At 35.5% G+C, this 19,981-nt stretch overlaps 1 protein-coding gene across 1 annotated transcript; it reads left to right on the top strand.

Annotated features, from left to right (window-relative positions):
- Positions 1-7,664: 7,664 nt before the first annotated feature.
- Positions 7,665-19,415, top strand: LOC149781963 (uncharacterized). Its single transcript, XM_089936143.1, has 3 exons — positions 7,665-7,889; positions 12,402-12,608; positions 13,504-19,415. Exons 1-3 carry the CDS (start codon positions 7,748-7,750, stop codon positions 14,562-14,564), a joined length of 1,410 nt encoding a protein of 469 aa, XP_089792269.1. The 5' UTR covers positions 7,665-7,747; the 3' UTR covers positions 14,565-19,415.
- The last annotated feature ends 566 nt before the right edge of the window (positions 19,416-19,981 follow it).

Below are 19,981 nucleotides of genomic sequence, written 5' to 3'. Positions count from 1 at the left end.
TTTTAATTGCAATAATTTTATCTAGGACCAATCCTGACCCATATGACGTGTGTTCGATTATTTTTTTGTTTTGGTGGTATATCTAATTTCCTACTGATGTAGTTGAAGAAGCTTTAACGATGAAAAAATCCCCGTGGACGCTAGGATATGCAATGATGATCCATTCATTACAGGGATTCACTGTTTCTGATACAGATGTTTGGATAGTTGATAATCGTATCGTGTGGTCAAATTTTGTTTATCTCGCAGTGTCTCGAGTCAGAAGAATATATCAGTGGCGGAGAATTGTTATAGATGACGACATTGACGAAGTCATTATCAATGACTTTGTCAATGACGAAGTGAATGATATAATAAAAAAGAAATTAAACGTCTGTAAACGACCTGACCGAAAAAATAAACGCGACTTGGATTACAAATGGTCAATAGTTTTCTCATGCGATTTCATTTATTATGTCGTCTATTTTTGCAAGAAGTTTCTTTTCTTCTTCGGTCCGTTCTTCCTCATTTTTCCCTCTAGCTTTCTCTACTTTTGTTCTATAATCATCCACTTCCTTTAAAAAATAAACTGTAACGTAAATGCACCACTGAGTAAGGAACTGTTATAGGTGTATCCGTATCCTGTACAATTTTCCTTTCCTCTGTAGTTAACTCTCTCCACTTTTTTTCTCTTAATTCTTCTAATGTTTCATACATTTTATGACACTTATCAATACAATTACCTACTTTTATCAAGGCATATTTTTTATCCGGTTCAGATAACTCAGATGGACTATTCGATCTAGATGATTCCTAAGACATTTTATAAAAATACTTTAATTTCAACTATTTCAAATTTAATTTTCAAAAAATGTAAAACTGCTGTGAGGAGTTTCCACGCGAACGTGAAAAAGTCGTAGGTACGCAGCAGTAGTTGTGTTTTGATAACTGTATCAGGTCAATGGTTTATCTCGCAGTTATTTTGCGGCATTATTTATTAAGTTGTCCACCATTGCCAAAAGTTTCTTTTTTTCTTCGGTCCGTTCTATCCATCTAGCTCTTTCTCCACTTTTGCTTTATAATCATCCACTTCCTTTAAAAAATAAACTGTAACGTAAATGCACCACTGAGTAAGGAATTGCTATAGGTGTATCCGTATAATTTTCCTTTCCTCTGTAGTTAGCTCGCTTCACTTTTTTTCTCAATTTTTCGAATTATGAATTTCATGACACATATAAATAAAATTACTACATTTTATAAAAGTGTCTTTTCATATAGTTCAGATAACTGAAATGGATGAGTCAATCTAGATTCTTCAGGCATTTTATGAAAATACATAACAATTTCAAATTTAATAAAAACGTAAATTTGCTGAAAAGGATCGAACCAAGGAAGAAAAAATGCGGCGAGAAGATATTAAGATACTTAGCAGCAACGAAAAGTTAATGACAAAGGCAACAAAAAATTTACAGGGCCGTTAAAATATTTTTAAGGAGAGCAGCGGGGGTTGGGCGTGACCAAGTTGTAGTACCCGCATTCGAGTCACCTATGTGATTATTACACGGACAAAAACAAAATTGTGTGCATGTGTACGCGATGAGCAATACACAATACGTATACGCGAAGTGCATGTGTATGCACATTGTGTAAAGCTTATTTTGCGATTTGGTGGGGTAGTCAATTACAGACGTTTTGAGGGGGAATGGAGGCCTTTATTTGACGATCGAAGGGCTCTATTCCCCTTGGTGGGTTCAACCTTCCTGCCGCTACCACAAATAAGTGTCACGGCGGGTAAACGCGCGTGCATACTTTTTAAAAAACGACGACAACAAAAATGTAGTAACAAAAATAAACTAAACCAATCAGAGAAACTCTAAGTTGGTTAGAGGCTTCGGTTGGCGTTATTGACCTTGTATTTTCATTTTCGTAGGAAGCCTTATTTTTCCAAAAATGACGCTTCAGCAAAAGGTGGGTTCGCCCTCTCTGCTGCTTGTCGTGAATATTTTAAAGCGTTTCATCTGTATCATGTCGTTAAGATTAAACTGTGGTAACGTTTTCTTTTAATAAGTTCACCTTCAGGTTTTCAGGAAACATGGCTTGGATAAATAATTCTAAAATGTATGGAGATCAGCTGTAAATCCGTCATTTCAATTCAGCTGTTAAGTAATCGCTTTCAAGTCAAAGTATGCCAGGGGAATCTGATTAGTGGTAAATTGCTAGCTCGAAATGTATTTTATTGGAGTATGTAATTCTGATTTGTAATAACTATTCTTAATTGGAGAAGTCATTTCTTGAATACTATAGTATATAACTTTTGTTTTCTTTATCCTGTTGGAAAATCTGGTTGCTGCAGGACTCCATTGCAAATAAGCTTTTGTTCTGCTTTGTTTTCATTTTCTGTATATTTTTTATTTATAAATTTTATGGGTCATCTTTGTGTATCATAATCATTTCCTATCCTTTGTTTTTCTTCTATATACATTTTCATGCTGGTTCCGATTATTTTATCTAATAGGGTTTAGTGTTCACTATTAGCGACCATAACTGTATATGTTCATTATTTTGCTAATATACGTGTTACGCTCGAGTCCATTAACTGTGTATATATCACTTCTTTTGCTTATATAAGTGTTCAGCTATTTATTGTATGGGATTCGTGTAGTTTTAAATTGTATACCTTTAATATGTGATACTGTGTATTCATTATATCCAAATCAAAAGAACACATTAATTATATGGTTTAGATGGAAGGAAAAATACTCATCGTAATGTCAAATGTGGATTGGGCAGAGACAATAGGGTAATTCATGTCCTCCGCACCTCGAAACAACGAAGTGGAACGATTTCTACTTAAATCTTTCAGAAACCCTTATAACACGACAAAGATTTGTTATATTTGAATATTGCACAATTTAAGTATTACTATTCAAAGTTCTGATTACATAAATCATTTCTTCTGTGCAGAAATGAAACAAAAATAATAAAAGTAAATACACTACTGAAACTCTCATCTGAATCAACAAAGTGATTTTATTGTACCACATAATTCTCGGGTTTCTTTCTTTCTTTAAAATAAACATCTTACTGTTGAAGAGTTACTGCCCGTACTTGCTAAACTAATATTTTACCGGAATGATTCGTAATATCACGACCTATGAAACCCTCGATTCCCAGACCCTCGAATAAATAGATCGATGCATAATGAACATTCGACTGCAAGGATTCAAGGTACTAATTCAACTCCTGTAGACCCTTCTTTATAAACGGGAATCACCGACATGTTATATGTATTGTTTATTAATATACGATGTGTATTAAATTTTGCATTATTCTTTACTTGCGAGAATGACCAAATATCAGTTCTAGTCATGAATGTGCCATCTAGAAACATGTAATATTGTTATTCAAGTCGCGTGAAGCAAAGTTAATTTGCATGTACACAATTATTTTAATATTTGAACATAGAAAATAAAAAATTAAATAAATAAAATAAAACATGCAGCACCATCTCATCCATATGTAATCTTTGACTAAAAGGAATTTTCAGAGAAGTAGTGGACATATTGGTAAAGAATCCAAGAGATAAAACATGAGACTTGATCTAGATAATTAACGTGTCAGATTAATGCTCAAAACTGGAAAGAATAAAATCCATAATATTAGCCAAGAAGCGCACCAATCATGCAAATTTATTTGCCTATTGCTTAAATTCAATCGTATATTTATTTTTTAAAAATCAACTTTTTAAACAAAATTAAATTTTATAGCTGATGATACAAGTAACTTTTGTAAACAAGAAGTCGAACATATGGAACACATATTTTATGATTTTCCGGTGATTAAACAGCTTTTGAAAATCTTATATTGCATCAGTTAAGAATTATATACTAAATATTACGATTTCCAGAGGTGGTCTTTTTCTTAAATGAAAAGTTTTGGTGATCTAATTAATTCTAACTGCAAAATTTATAAGACACGTTGTGCTTCAAATCGAGTTTTTTTTTAAAATGATATAGATTGTGAAACATAATAGTCAGGATATCTCAAAATGTATACATTACTTACAAACACCGTATCAGGTGGTCTTAAAGGGAATTTGTAAAATTCACGATAGTTAAGTTTCGAAAAAAAAAAAAGACAAGAAAAGACATTAGTCAAACTTTTGTTTGGTTTTACAGTAATTTTGATGGACGCGTTACGCTCGATGGACTCATGCCGTACGTTAACATATCCTTACGGCCAGATGAGCTAAAATTGTATTATATGACCTTAGTACGTATGTTTTGTGAACGGCACTTAGACGACATCGCTATTAGTTGAATTTTAGCCCGTTCGTACCTTGTCCCAATGTACCAGATTAAACCAGGATATGTTAACAAATTTAAAAAATAGGATTTCTAACATACCCGGGGGACAGCATTTAAATGTAAAAATGAGTCGAGGTTTAAAAACTTGAAACAAAGCCACCTCAGTTCCCAGACGCTCTCCCTAAAATTTTAATTTGTTCATTGATTTGAGGACGAATTTTGTATTGCTTTCCATTAAATCACACACACGCACACACACAGACACGCAAACACACGTTTTTATTTCATTGTCACGTTTTATGGGGACATATCATGGGAATGGGATGGGGTAGGGTGGAGTTGAGGTAGGTAGGATCACGTCACCCTTTTAGAGTTTCTGACTAGTCCGGAGCACTAAAAAGAAATGACTTTGTCATATGACGGATAATAAAAAGGCAAAAGCGGGACACTGTGAACCTAGTTTAGGTATACCTTGCATCATGTTTTGTATGTACATTTATACAAAAATTAATCAGCCAACCATTCAATCCAAATTTTATGTGAGCACAATCAAAGTACAAGCTGAATAATTTTTTGTTCTTCATAAATATATGTTATTATTTTTGCACATATAAACTATTTATTTCCAAAGACATTTGTTTCACGGTTTCCAAATGACATATCTAACTCTGATTATTCAGATAAAATAGTTGTTATTTTAGAATCCTCATAGTCTAAGCAGTGTATGACTTAGATTCTAGTATGTATGTCAGGTTAACAAGACAGGTGCGACTAACATATCACTGTGGTTTAGCACAAGCTCACGAATAGGTAGGTATACATGTGTAAAGATGAGTGATTAGAGAATTCGTCCACCCTATATCTACAGGTTAATGTTCAACTTCGTAAGTATATGTACCTATGGAGGGCCAATGTGGCCACCTACGGGAATCTTGTTGCTGTTGCTGTGGGTTTAACGCCATTTTCAGCAAACGATAGGTTATACATGGTGGCCAGTAAAACTGATGGAGGAAGGAAAACCCGCTATGAACTTGCTTACCCACGGGAAGCTACTGGCAAGCTTTCTCACATACCCAGGATGGCGATATTTTCTTCGAGTCAGTATAGCCTCAAAAGGAATTTATAATAAATTTAATAATATTTGTTTGACTTTCATACGCAGTTCAGAGTTCTCTATCACTCTTTGATGTTGTGCAACATGTAAATTGCAAATCTTTAAGACTTTCCGACTGAATATCCATTCTCCAAGAAGTAACGTGTGGCATAGTTAAAGGTGTTCTACCATTTCCAGTATGCTCTCCGTGATCAAAACTTCTGTTACTATATGAAGACCAAGTGGACAACATCGACAGAGCCGGTAGTATATGTCAAACCAGTCTAGGTGGTTTGTTTGGTGCTTTACGGCACAATAACACAAGTAGTTTTTTTAGTGTCAAGATAATTGGAGTAAAGTGCCTTGCCAAAGGACACACCACGTTAACTGACCCACGCTGGTCCGATGGTTGGATTCGAACCCGCACCCTTTTGGTCGTGAGTCCAGCCAGCACGCTACCTAGTGAGCCACAGCAGCTACTAAAATTTATGTGAAGGGAATGGTATTTTAAAAGTGTTGTAGTATAGACTATAGGTAACTAGGAGTTAAACAGACAAAAAGAACAAGAAAGTTTATATTGATGTTGACTAGCTTTTGTTAAGATGCATCTCTCAACCCGTTGTTCTTTTCAAGGCAACTCAAATCTCCCAGAATAAAAACCTGATTATTATTGTCCACATCAATATTTATGTTTGTATATGCGTGCTCGTAGTTGAATGTTGTAAGAAAAACTTTCCTTCCCTTATCAGTTTGTTTGTTTCTGGGTATTTGATTGTAAGTGTGTTAGTAATTCTATAACAGCATACCCCCCCCCCTTCATCTCATCCGTTTGTTTCCATACTTATGACGTTAGAGGGTACACAGGTGTCTGTAACGACAATTCCCACTTCCCCAGTCCTTTCTCGTTTGTAAGGGTATAAGTTGTATGGTAATGGCGGGTTATTATTGTAGTTATGTGTGATGTTGACAATTACCTATTATGTACCTTTCCTAACCCGTTTTTTGTTGTTGTAAGAGTTGGATTTGGATAATAAAGTTTTATGTTGGATTGTAATTATGTGTACTAGTGAAAATCATGTAACTCTCATTTCGCTCCTCTGCTTTTTGCGTGTAGAAATTTTTGTCTTTAAAAAAAGTGCGTTGTTTTGTAAAAACAGGTGCTAGTCCTCATAACTTCACCTTATTCTTCAAACTGCCCTAAACACGAGTCGTGTGTGCTCGCGCGCTCTTGCGCGCGCGTGTGTGTGTGTGTCTTGGTGAGTAAAGGTGAGTATTGTTAGGAAGGATGTATGTTAGTCAGTAAGACTGTGTTAGTAACCATTTCGTACTCCCTTCATCCGCTCATGTTTTTGAATGTATAGGTATTTGTTTTTCAAAGCGTGTGTTAGTGACTATTACCTATCAGCCCTATGCGCTCGTCTGTTTTTTTTTGTTTTTGTTTTTTTTTGTGCTCGTGGTAATTGGTTTGCAAATGCAAGTCACTGCCTGTATTTAGGTACGCTTTTATCTGTCTCTGCATTTCCAAAGATGCCCATATCTGGTCCTAATATTAAAGTTCCATATAGGGTTATACAGTTTGCAAATGCTTACGTTCTGTTCAGGGCTATACCATTATAACAGGCGGCAACATGTTCAGTTTTTATAAATCCTACAGTGAACATAATGTTAAGCTTCTATTAGCTCCGTAGTGACATTCATAGTGTTAAATTTGCATGGAACCGCATAGTAGACAATAATGTTAATTTCTCATAAGGACCCATACTGTTACATTCATGTTAACTTCTCATTTGACTTTACAGCGACACAAATGCTATTTGTTAACATTAGAGCCACGTTAAGGAATTTATATATATATATATATATATATATATATATATATATATATATATATATATATATATATATATATATATATATATATAATAACAATAAAAAACCCACTAACTTTAGCTTCCCTTGTAACCCCATACTGGCCCCATAAAGAAAAGAAAAACACAATCCCCACCCCACCGCTCAAAAACAACAAAATACCATAACCGAAAATTCCCGTAGGATCCCGTAAAGGTCTAAAATCACTAATGACATGACCCTGTAGGTCACATTGCACCATACATAATTCTAAATTCCGATAGGTCACTGTACCCGCTCAATTTTGTTTATCGTAATGTAAATTTCCAATGGGGCCATACTTCCTCCATAACTACTTTGGTATGACAGCACTTCTTTCTCGTGACTTCTAATCTTTTAGTTGATACACAGGCTAGCAGATAAGTACCCAGAGGATTTTAATTAGTCACAACAAAACAAAGGAAATATCTAATAGTTATATATTTACAACATCATAATCAAGGATAACTGAACAAAGAAAATGAAGATATCAAGGACCCTGGTTTTGCGAATCACCGCTATGATCGTAGGATGCCTGGGTATGGCGATTGCTGGGTCCGTGTACGCATTTGGGGCTTATGCCAATGCTGTAAAAGCTACATTTAACTACACACAGTCAGATAGTAAGTATATCCTGAGATTCTCACTGATCGGGTATATCTCTGTTTTATTTTTCTAAGTTAAAATAAATTTCTAGTAACTTATCGAGTTTTTAAAAAAAAAAATATTTCAAGCGCCCATAATGAATGCGCCTTGCACACGACATTCGTAAGATTTAAATTATGGACCTACAGGGCAAACACAACAATCTGACATAGCAAGGTCTCTCTCTCTCTCTCTCTCTCTCTCTCGCTCTCTCTCTCGTTTGCTGATTCTTTGGAGTACCATTTGCATCAGTGGAAACTAAACTAAACGTATTCTACTTAAAGACTTGAAACTATTTGTGAAGAGAATTATTCAGTTCGTTATGAGTAATCAGTCAACAAACAACATATCCTAATGTACATAAGCAATAGTCGATGGCAGATCAAGGACTGTGTTGTTTGCAGTTAGACTCGATTTATGCGCAAATATACACGCACCTTAAAATTAAGGGTTTAACTGGTTCGGTGTATTACAGTAGGTTACATAGTACATATGCTATAAGAGTAAAGTGCGTCCAAGGATTGCGCCGTTGTAGCGAACCATAGTTACCCACAAGAATTCATCTAAATAGTAAGATTCGAACCCTCACCGTTCCGGTGACGAGTCCAGCACCCTTACCACTGAGGTACTGCAACTTCAGCCTACATTAGTCGGCTCTAGTTATATGTGAGAGGGCTAATATGATGTATTCTACATATCTGAGCCATCAAGGGTACATGAAGAAGAACACAATGGACAAATATGTAGACAAATTCTGCAACTTAGGGGACAAAGATAAATAAGCTACAATCAAAATATAACAGTAACATGAAACACTTAAATAATGCAATGTGATACAGATTTATATTAGAAAATGCAAGCATACAGACAGCAAGTTTTAAAGGGATTGTTACGCATGAAACATATCATACAAACAAGCATGCATAACAATTAAAAGCACTATACACCAGTTAATACTGGATAAAAACACAATATACCAAGTATCACTGAATATAAACATTAAAGTGAATATCTTAAATATCTGTGATACTGAACAATTTTTTCTTAAAAAGTCCAAACACTTGCGGTTTGCACATATAGTTGAAATTCCTTCGTTTCATGCCCAGGAAAGGAGTCGCGAGTTCGATACCCGAGTAGGCCAGTTCGCTTGCGAGTGTATTGGACGAGCAAAGGTCGTGGGTTCGATACCAAAGCAGACCAGCCAGGTCCTTGGGAAAGGTAATTAGTGCCCATTTGCTCGGCACGATATATACTGTATTGAAGGTGCAGACTGATGTGATGTCAGCCATTATATAGAAAATGCAAGCATACAGACGAGAAGATATAAGTTTTGAAGCTAATGATAAAGAACATTAAGGTGAATTGGTTTGTTAAGTGTTTGGGAACCAAGCCATGTACGATCTTCGACATTTAACGGCATGTACTGTATATTAGTTTATTCTGAAATACTGAGATCACTGAGCTGGTTGCGAATATGAACCCTGAGTGTGGTAAAGACAGTTTAAATCAATTAGCATCCTGCGAGTTTGTATTTTATTCAGTCTGTCACTATAAATATTTGGCATACTATACAAAATATTAAAACAATAATTTATATCTGAGGAAAAATAGCAGTATACGAAATCTTCCTTGTAATCATTGGAATTAAAGGGGGAAAAACAGATTTAAAAAGACACACACACACACTCATATTTAACTTGCTAAATGATGATTGCAATTGTTATTCAAAAATTATTTCTAATGCAGTTACAGCTATGTCAGACTGGAGAACAATTAATGAAATATTCAATGATGGCAAGTTGAGTTAGTTAATTTTTGTTTCGACTGATATTGGTTTACAGGGAGACAAAGGCGTAAACCTTCTCAACTGCATTATATATATATATATATATATATATATATATATATATATATATATATATATATATATATATATATATATATATATATAGATATATATATATATATATATATAACATTCTTTTGAAAGCAAGTGAAATATATTGTTTTCACTGATCGATTTGTACTTTAATGTTAAGAAAGTTTCGGGACAAATAAAGTCGTTGTCTCTCTACAATTTCATTAAGTAAAACATTAATTCGTTATTAAAGAAATTGTTGATGATAAAGAGAAAAAGTCTGAAAATTAACCGCAAACTTTATCAAGAATTACCTCCCTTCCATTCCCCTATTTACATGTGTGTATGTTGTGGGTATGACAGAAGCATACATTTGATCTTAGGAAACTGGGCCTCTTCTGCATTGATACATCAGAATCCTATGGAATGGCTTGGAAAATTACCATGCCACATAAAAAGCTAAAGGTAGGAAAGCTTACAACTTGCTACAAATTGTAGCCGTTACAGATTGGAACGATGACCTAAATGCTTTGCTTACCCTTATGGAGCCCACTTAAGTTCAGACTATGATATATTTGACTGTGCATGGATCATCAGTACGTTAATCTTCCCTTCAAATGATCGATCCTCTTAAAAATCAAGATTTGCGTTTATGCCTACGTACATTTAGAACTTTGTCTATACAAAGTCTGAATGCTAAAACAATTAATCAATACTATGGTTACGATCCACCACACTCTCTTCAGTCTGTCATATTCCAGTCTATCAAATCCAGTATAAACTTGGGTATTTTATCATGATACATTTGAAGAAAAAACATTTTCTTAACATTCAGACTCCGATTTCGTTCAAAATTTGGAAGAATCCTATATTCAAAACTCCATATATTGCAATAAATTACATACCTCGTAGACTTACTGGAGACTCTCAAAAATTATTTACGATCGCATCAAAATTAAGAAATTCAACACGGCTTCAAATCCTTCCAGAACCAAAGGTTTGGCGACCAAAAATCAATACAGTGTTTAAAACCCTATATGTTTTACTGATCAAAGGACAGGGACAGGACGCTACATATTTCATAGTATGTCGTGGTGGGATCAAATGCCGGCTCTCCGATAAAACAAACATCTCAGAACGCACAAGGAAGGGAAATCATCCTAGCTACAGAGAAAAGTCTCAACACAGTCGATTCATTATATTTTCGGACTCTTTACTCACATTCCTTGCACAACCGACAAAATAAAAATGCATTAATATTGCAGGTGGAATAGAAAGACATTTCTCATTATCTCGTTTTCAGTCTGCTATCTATTGATAATGTTCCTATGTCGGTTTTGAACCTGTCAATCACACATTTCAGCGTTTTTTTAACTGGTTTTTCAATACTTTATCACAAGATATACCCAGAAACATGACAAAGCACTTGGGATGATGATGATGAAACATTGCACACTCATACAACCACTTGGTGATTTTGGTGTTCCGCTTCCAATCGGTTTGCGGAGACGAGGCTGTTCTGTGTAGACTACGTTATATACGTCTTATTCGTACTGTTTGAATGGGGTGGCGTGAGCTCCGCCAAAGTGCACTTCCTGTCAGAGATTTTGATGGAATGCATTGATTTTGTTGCCTTTAAGTAACAATATTTATATGGCTTGTCATTCGTGGCACATTTTGTAAGAAAGGTCGCTGGATACCGAAGTTAACAGTTATAAGGCGGAGAGTTATTATGTTATGGAGTATGTCCATCCGTCTGTTTCTTACTAATTTACTTTCTACAAAATAACTCTAGTTATTAATCATCTAATGTTACCACGTGTTGTAAATGGCTAACACCGAAAGACGGAAAATGGTTTCTGCACAATAACTCGAGTTTTCCACCATCTACAGTTACCAAACTCTCCAGATGATTTGCGCTTTAGGAAGGTAAGAAGCCCGTCATTTTCTGGGTAAAATGTATAACATTCATAGTCGTTGTAGCTCAAAGAAAAACGCTTTTCTGTATCATCTTCTACTGTCATCAAACTTTGTGTATGGCTTGCGCTAGGAATAAGGAAGAAACAAGTCGATTTTGGGGTATAAATTGCAAGGGTAAATATGACTGAAGCAATGTAAGTGGCTTCTGCAGATTAATATCCATTCTGTATATGTAATGTCAACTATTTATATTTTAACTGTATTTTTAATACTTTTTCATTTTACATTACCACTGTCGGTACAAGGTGGCTTTAGTAATACCGGCGTTCCGTAAAGCACCATTTCATCTTTATCATAACGTTGATTTTATACTATGAACCTCGCTTACCACACGTTGCTATCGCGAGATGGCATGAATGCACTTTGGGATTTGTAGGCTGGTTCTCTGTTGTAGAATCTTTGCTCACGAGCCAGATATCCTTAACAGAGCAAATAAAATCCCAGAATACGTACATGCCAACTGGAGGAGTAATATGTGGGCAAGTTCCATCAGAAAAGTCGAACTCGTGCAACTGATGGATACTCAGATCAAATTTGAACAACCTGCATGAATGGTATCGGATAGTCATAGAGTTAGAATAAGAAGTTGGATAAACAGGACCAGACTGTATTTTTCTATTAACGAAAATAACTTTTTAAAACAATTTTGTAGTCGAGATGTTTGCCTCTCTGGGAAACTTCGGGATATCAGTGGGATTTCCAGCGGGATTCCTGTTTGAGAGATTCGGTCCAAGATGGACGTCATTTGTAGGGCTTCTGATCAGTACGCTCGGGTTTATTCTGCTATGGAGTACAACGCTTATGAAGGAGTTTTACCACGATCATAGCTATCTTCAGTATATCTACTGGTTTGTCGGAGGTACATACATACATACATACATACATACATAGATACATACATACATACATACATGCATACATACATACGCAGAGCCGGATAAACAGATTTAAAGACACAAACAGGTAAAGATATTCAAAACCTGTGCACTTGCACTTTTCATCGTGTTTCGTATTACGAAAAATTTTTTCTAAGATTAACGTTGATAACAATTTTCACTTGCTTTGCTATTCATGCCCTCAACATTCAAAAAGGTAAACATTATCTCATCCGATGGATAGTACATTTTTTAAAATTTATATTGGCAGAGAATGTGACGAGATTGAGGAGGTTAAACACACATATTTCACACCATAAACATACACATCTTTAACACGATGAACATACACATCATTAACACAATAAACATACACATTTTTAACACAATAAACATACACATATTTAACACAATAAACACGTAACTGGTTGGAGTAGTCGAAAAACCGTCAGATCGGTAGAAATGTTTGGGTCGTTCGTGTTTCGACTATTAATTTTACTTACAAAAGTGTAATTTTGTAAAAACTTCCGTGCTGCATTTTATTGTTAAAAAAAATATTACTATTATATCTTCAGAGCATCCGCAAGATGACCGAACTTCCAAATATGAAGATAAAATCATTTACCAATATTTTTAAAACAATTTTAAGTGAGAAGATTCGAAATAATTGGAACATACCAAAAATATCACATAACGTATCTTGCTGGTGACTTCCACTGAAACGTCTCAGAAAAGGCGAAATTTGAATGTTAAACAATCAAATATCTTATATATAAAATTGTTTAATAACAAATGGAGAACATAACTTTTGAATTAAAATGGCACTTTGTTTTCTCAAAATAAATTTATTTCATCGAATACTTTTTCTTAACCCTTTAGGTTTTGGTTCAGTGTTCCTATATATATCATCATTAACAACCAACATGGAAAACTTTCATCCCAAACATCGAGGTAAAATTATTGGCCTTCTGGACGCTTCCTTCAGTGCGGGACCCGCTCTCATTGCCCTCATCTACGGGGTCAGCTTCAAGAATGGTCACGAGACAGATGAACAAAATCAGGACCTTAAGGGATTTTACCTCATGTCTGCCATCCTGTTTGCTGTAATAGCAGGGCTTGGGGTCCTTTCCTTAAAGCATTATGGGTACGAAGAAGAAGAAGAAGAAGAAAAGTCCAAAACTGACGTGGATGAAGTGGAGACAGAGGAGCTGACCACGTACAGCTCTAATGAGAACATAACAGGCTTAAAGCTGTTACGGAAATTCAGTTTTCAATTCATCTTCTGGGCTTATATATTTTGTGCTGGGCTCCAGCTAATGTACAATATTAACATAACAGCGTACCTTAAATCCTTCGATCTTGAACATTACAGCACGATGTTCACTACACTTAATCCTATTTTCCAAGTAGTTTCTAAATTCATTGTCGGATTTTTGTCGGACGCAATCGTACACAAAGTTCCGAGGATCGGCGTTCTTTTCGCATTCAACATACTGCAAACCATAATCCTGGTAATCTGCATATTTTTCGCAGACAATATTGTAGTCTTGTATATATCCTTAGTCGGTATCGGAATGCCAAATGGCGCTCTTTGGTGTCTTACACCGACCATGCTTAGCGAGTACTACGGTATGAAATACTTTGGTCGGAACTGGGGAAGCGTGATGCTTGGGAATGCGTTTGGGGGATTAGCCATCCAGAAGGCATACGGATGGATTTACGACAGCAGTATTACAAAGGAGGGTGAAACCTCTTGCTATGGTTTACACTGCTTCACATGGAGCTTCGCTATGGCTGCCGTGCTAAGTTTCTGTTCATGCATATTAAACATGGGGGTCCTGGAAAGAGAGTTAAGAAGAAGAAGCAACGCGAAAATTTTGACTAAATCAGGGTCGTTGTCAGAAAATGATATGTGCTGTACAATAAGAAGCATCAATTAACAGAATATTTACAGTAGGTTCCTCCCAATTGTCGCAAGCTACATGCGAAATTGTTGTACATTCTTTTCACTCATAACTGCCAATGTTACGATTTCGGAGTTTCTCACGAATATGCGTAAACAAAATACATCTTCAATCTGATGAAATAAGCAATCATAAGTCAAAGAATGTGACCTCTTATCGACTGATCAGTGACTGTGTTTGGAAAAGAAAATGTGATTGGCTTATTAAGTCAGCGTGAAAGGTCATGTTAGGTCAACAATCCTTGAAACCTTTACTTGCAATGATTGGTTCCAATAAAAATTGTACTTGCAGGTTTATACTATTAACGAGATTAGGCAGGCAGCGACAGGTGAGAAGAACGCGCAGCGGGCTTTTGGCATGTGGCTTGCCAGGATAGATGCTCCCTAGTGATCATGTCTAGTCAAAGATCAAAAGAAGCTTGTAAAATCATACATCACCAAGGCCTGTAACTTATTATAGTTAATGGTTGAGGGCGTGCCCACAAATAAATACATCATATTATTATAAATGGTAACTAGTGAAACTGGCTATAAAAAGGTAATAGGGAAACTGAACTAGTATACAACTGCAACTATTAAAAACACTTTAAACAATGCCCTACATAAATCGGTATGAACAATAATCTCGTAGAAACAAATAATATTAACACCTGTTTGATGACGTTTCCATCATCCCCACAGTCTTACAATTAGTTTAAGAGCCGTTAATTAACTAGGTTATTATGAAATTGAACGGCTTCAGTAAATTCGTTGACATCACCTATAATATTTACTCGCTTATACGACGAGTCCAACTGCAAGACCCAGATCTACCGTCGCTTAATGCGAAGATTGACACGTGTCTGTGCAGTTTATTGAGAGTAATAAGGACAACGTACAACATAAACATTGATATGTAGGTGGATTTACTCTACATCAAATCAGATAATATCTTGTTTGCAGTTGGGTTCGACTTTTAAGCGAGTACATGCAATACTTTACAATCCACTTCTTAATTGGAGCTTTGGCAGAATATATCTTTCTTGATCATTTCATTGCAAAAGCGTTTACCGTATTTGGACAGAAAATAAGTTTCAACATTGTAGAATAAAACCTTAACTTGTTAAGTTTACTTTAATTACTCCCAACAACATTATAAAATAAATCTCTAGGATTCTGGTTAAAATACTGACAGCAGAAATTAAAATAAATCTCTAGGATTCTGGTTAAAATACTGACAGCAGAAATTAAAATCTCTCCTGATCTTGTCGTATTTATTTATTATTTCTCACTGATATATTGGGTGGCCGGACAAAATGGTAGCGGACGTAATGGTATTGGACAAATTGGTATGGATAAAATGGTACGGACAAAATGGTATTGGACAAAATGGTACTAGGATTAAATGGTATAGACAAAATGGTATGGATAAAATGTTGCATACAAAATGAAATGGGACATATGGTACATATATTAGAATTTCGCTTGCTAATGAGAATATTAATTACATAAAATCATAATAAAATTTAAATTTTATTATTATATTAAAATATTCACGCATCCATAAACTAATTGGAAAAGAAACCAATACAAATGAATTTTATTAAATTCGTGTAACTTCGGAAATGTAAATTGTATTTTATTAAAAAACTCAAATGAAACTGCAAATAACTTATGCCGAATCTACAAAATGCAACGATAACAAATAGTAATTAAATGCAATTTTAATGACTGAAAACATTCGCAACAATTCTGAATCAACAAAATCAGTCTTCCATTACTTAAAAGCAATTTATGACAATGTACCTGTGCATTCAACTCATACATAAACTAATGGACAATGATTATTCATATCATCTGAGATAGAGTTTATGTTGGTCTCATTTTTAAATCAAATAAAATTAACTTTATGATGACCATCATCAAACTGGCTTTCTGGCATTGAAATTAAGCATTTACCATGAAGCCTAGGAATAACTTGATCTAGTCTTTGTGTCACGCTTTCATGCTCTTCCTTGCTTTCAAAAATCAATTTGTCTGTTTGTTTGTTTTTTTACATTTCGTATTAATTATAGTCGTACCATTTTGTCTATACCATTTAATCCTAGTACCATTTTGTCCCATACCATTTTGTCCGTAATATTTTGTCCTAGTACCATATATTGTCTTTGCAAAGACTATTTAAACCGATCCTGTACATGCATTAATTTCGTCATTACTTACAATAAAATGCATTCCCCTGATGTGTAGAAATATAATCATGGGCAGGATTATTGGCAGAAAGTACCGTGGCAAAATACTACTGAAATATGTATTAAGGTACTGCCTGCAAGACTGTGGACAAACGTGTTTTTTTATTCATATGATTTTATATTCAAGTTTATATTTATATATTTAGCTCTATGCAAATATTTTAGTGCTAGTGTGTTTTCTTAAAGAGACACAATTAACAATCACGATAGATTCCTAGAATTCTTAGATATTTATAATAACTTTTACTTCGTGTAATGCATGCCAAAGAAATAATGTTTTAAAACAGATAATAATATGCAGTGATGTAGATCTGTGTTTTTTATGAATATATTAATAAGAACACTGTGGAATTTTTTTTTAAATGACAAAATCCAGTTTTCTTCCCCACAAATGGATTAATTTTCTTTACTGAAAACAACCTGAATGAAAAATGGAATAAACTTCTATAACTTTCAGTAGTGTTCAGCACCAGGACTTGTGTGTATTCTTTTAAATTTGGCTTTAAATATTTACTTTTTTAGAATATGCAGATTACATGGCACCTGAGTATTTCATTTAAAGCAAAGTTCAACTGCAAGCGACATATACCCTGGTCTGCTGGCGCACGACTGGCCGGCAGATATGGGTCGATGTTGTTTGTTCGAAAGATTACTCGTGATCCACATCTGCCAGCATATTCGTGACAGCTGATCTAGGCGGTTTGAAATTCAACTTGACTTGCATACGATTATATATGATCATACCTGATTTTCACAGGTACCTTACGGTCATAATCAGGTAATGAGGTCATCTTTGGTATACAATATTAAGATTGTTTACTGAATTTGTTTAAATACTAAATCTATTTCTTTCTTGCTCTCATGAAATTAAAAACATTATTCCCAAAATCATTTGTTATATTATTTAAACTGTATCTTTGTACTTCTCACTGTATATAATAAAATTTAGTGGTATGGGTGTAACTGAAGACTTGTTGCCGTTCTATACTGAATAATGATTAATCTGTTTCACCAATGTTAACACTGTGGTTTGGATATTCTTATATTATCAGGAACAATGAAATACGGACACAATTTCTCATCAACATACATGCAGGTATCTCCCTTTCCGTTTCTCTGTAGCATTATTAAATATGTTACTAAATTACTAAGCACAAGAAGCAACGATATCTGTGTAGAGGGTGTGAGGTCTGTAAAGGGTAGTCTTATATATCTTAGCCACCTATACAGGTGTATTAGGGCTGTAGCGTGTGTGTGTGTTGGATTTTTAACGTAGCTATAACAATTTTTCAGTCAGATCGCTACGATGTCTGCAGTGTGATAGTTTATGGATGACCCCGAGTGGCAGAATGGTCTAAAGCGCTCACCGTTACGGATCACTGCCATCTCACCTTGACTGCATGGGTTGGAGTCTCGGATTCAGTTAATGTGGTTATGTGAGAAAGCTTGCCAGTAGCTTCTCGTGGGTCGGTGGTACTTTCTGGGATTTTCAGGGTTCATTTATACTGGCCGCCATGTATAGCCTATCTTGTGCTGAAAAATGGCGTTAAACCCTACAACAACAGTTTATGGTTATGTCTAGCACTGGGGTACCATGCCGCAGACATTTACATTATCCGGACACCAGTCCGACCAGTCCTAACACTAACCTCTTAATGCTGAGCGCCAAGCGAGGTAGCTGTTAGTACCATTTTTATAAGTATTTGGTATGACTCGACCAGGGATCGAACCCACGTCCTCCCGCATCCGAGGCGGACGCTCTAGCCACTGGGCCACCGGTGCGGTCGTGTAGCTTGTAAAGGGTAGTTATACAATTAGCCACCTGGAAATGTATAGACGTGGTGTACTTATAAATGGTAATGTTACGCAATTAACCACCTGGGCATACGTAGAAGGAGTGTAGCTTGTAAAGAGTAAAATTATACAATTAGCGACCTGGGCATACGTAGAAGGAGTGTAGCTTGTAAAGAGTAAACTTATACAATTAGCGACCTGGATAATTGTAGACGGCGTGTAGCTTGAAAAGGGTAATGTTATGCAATTAGCCACCTGGGCATGTGTAGAAGGGGTGTAGCTGGTAAAGGATAATGTTATGCAATAAACTGAATCCTCCTAACTCTCTCTCTCTCTCTCTCTCTCTCTCTCTCTCTCTAAACATATCAGCCAACTAATATGGGATTTAAAACGAAGAGGGGGCCCCGAGTGGCCGAGTGGTTTAAAGCGCTCACCGTTACGGATCACTGCAATCTCACCTTTGTCTGCGTGAGTTCGAGCCTCAGGCTCGGCTAACGTGGGTACGTGAGAAAGCCTGCCAGTAGCTTCTCGTGGGTCGGTGGTTCTTCCCGGAGTTTTCCAGGGTTCTTCCTCCACCAATTATACTGGCCGCCATGTATAGCCTATCTTGTGCTGAAAAATGGCGTTAAACCATACAACAACAACAACCTAAAACGAAGAACATTTCACTTTGTATTGCCAACTTGATCACAATGCTAAGACTACCAACTTTTCTTTTGTTTGTAGTTGTATTAAAGACTTCAAAGAACATGTGTATTATTTTCCTTTTTATCAAATTTGAATTTCCAGTAATTTTATATAGACTTTTTGTACTGGACAATGTTGCTTCTTCAGCTCATATGCAATGAACCCTCCTGGGGCCTCAGAATGCACTTTTTGAGTCCCCCAAAACCCCCAACACTGTCTGAGAATATGGCAGGTATGTGATGTCAAGAGACTGAAATGAAATATAATGTATGGTGTTTTTTTATGTCCTACATAACTGTGAGTCACTAATCAACGTTCAGAGAATAATACAATCAGTACAAACATTGCAGTACTCATTTTTTCTTATATTCAAAATCACTTTCCAAAATTGCTACTCAGTTTATTAGTAACCTAAACTTTTAATTTCTCTCTTGTTGTACAGAACATTAAACAGGTACTAGTGTAATCAATTTCATGACTGATTTTCTTGTATACCATACCTGTTTTAACTAAATCAGTTGATAAAGCTAAAATCAAAATGTACACTTAAGCTTCTTTTTGTTACTCTCTAGTTTTGTTACTGTACAGATTTCTGAAAAAGTACCTGATTATCAATTACACATCTGAACATTTTTGACAACCATACCTTCACAGCATGTACAGGTAAAACCAGAGAGTTTAA

The sequence above is a fragment of the Sinohyriopsis cumingii genome, chromosome 15 (genome assembly GCF_028554795.1).
Source record: "Sinohyriopsis cumingii isolate HCF-2022 chromosome 15, ASM2855479v2, whole genome shotgun sequence".
NCBI lineage: Eukaryota > Metazoa > Mollusca > Bivalvia > Unionida > Unionidae > Sinohyriopsis > Sinohyriopsis cumingii.
Note: the sequence above shows the minus strand (reverse complement) of the source record. Positions and strands in the feature narration are given on the sequence as shown.

Bases quoted from the DNA above. Each gene is read 5' to 3' on its own strand.
- LOC149781963 (XM_089936143.1), top strand. From the start codon at position 7,748: ATGAAGATATCAAGGACCCTGGTTTTGCGAATCACCGCTATGATCGTA. The intron at 7,890-12,401 runs GTAAGTATATCC...ACAATTTTGTAG, and splicing joins TAACTACACACAGTCAGATA to TCGAGATGTTTGCCTCTCTG. The intron at 12,609-13,503 runs GTACATACATAC...TTAACCCTTTAG, and splicing joins TATCTACTGGTTTGTCGGAG to GTTTTGGTTCAGTGTTCCTA.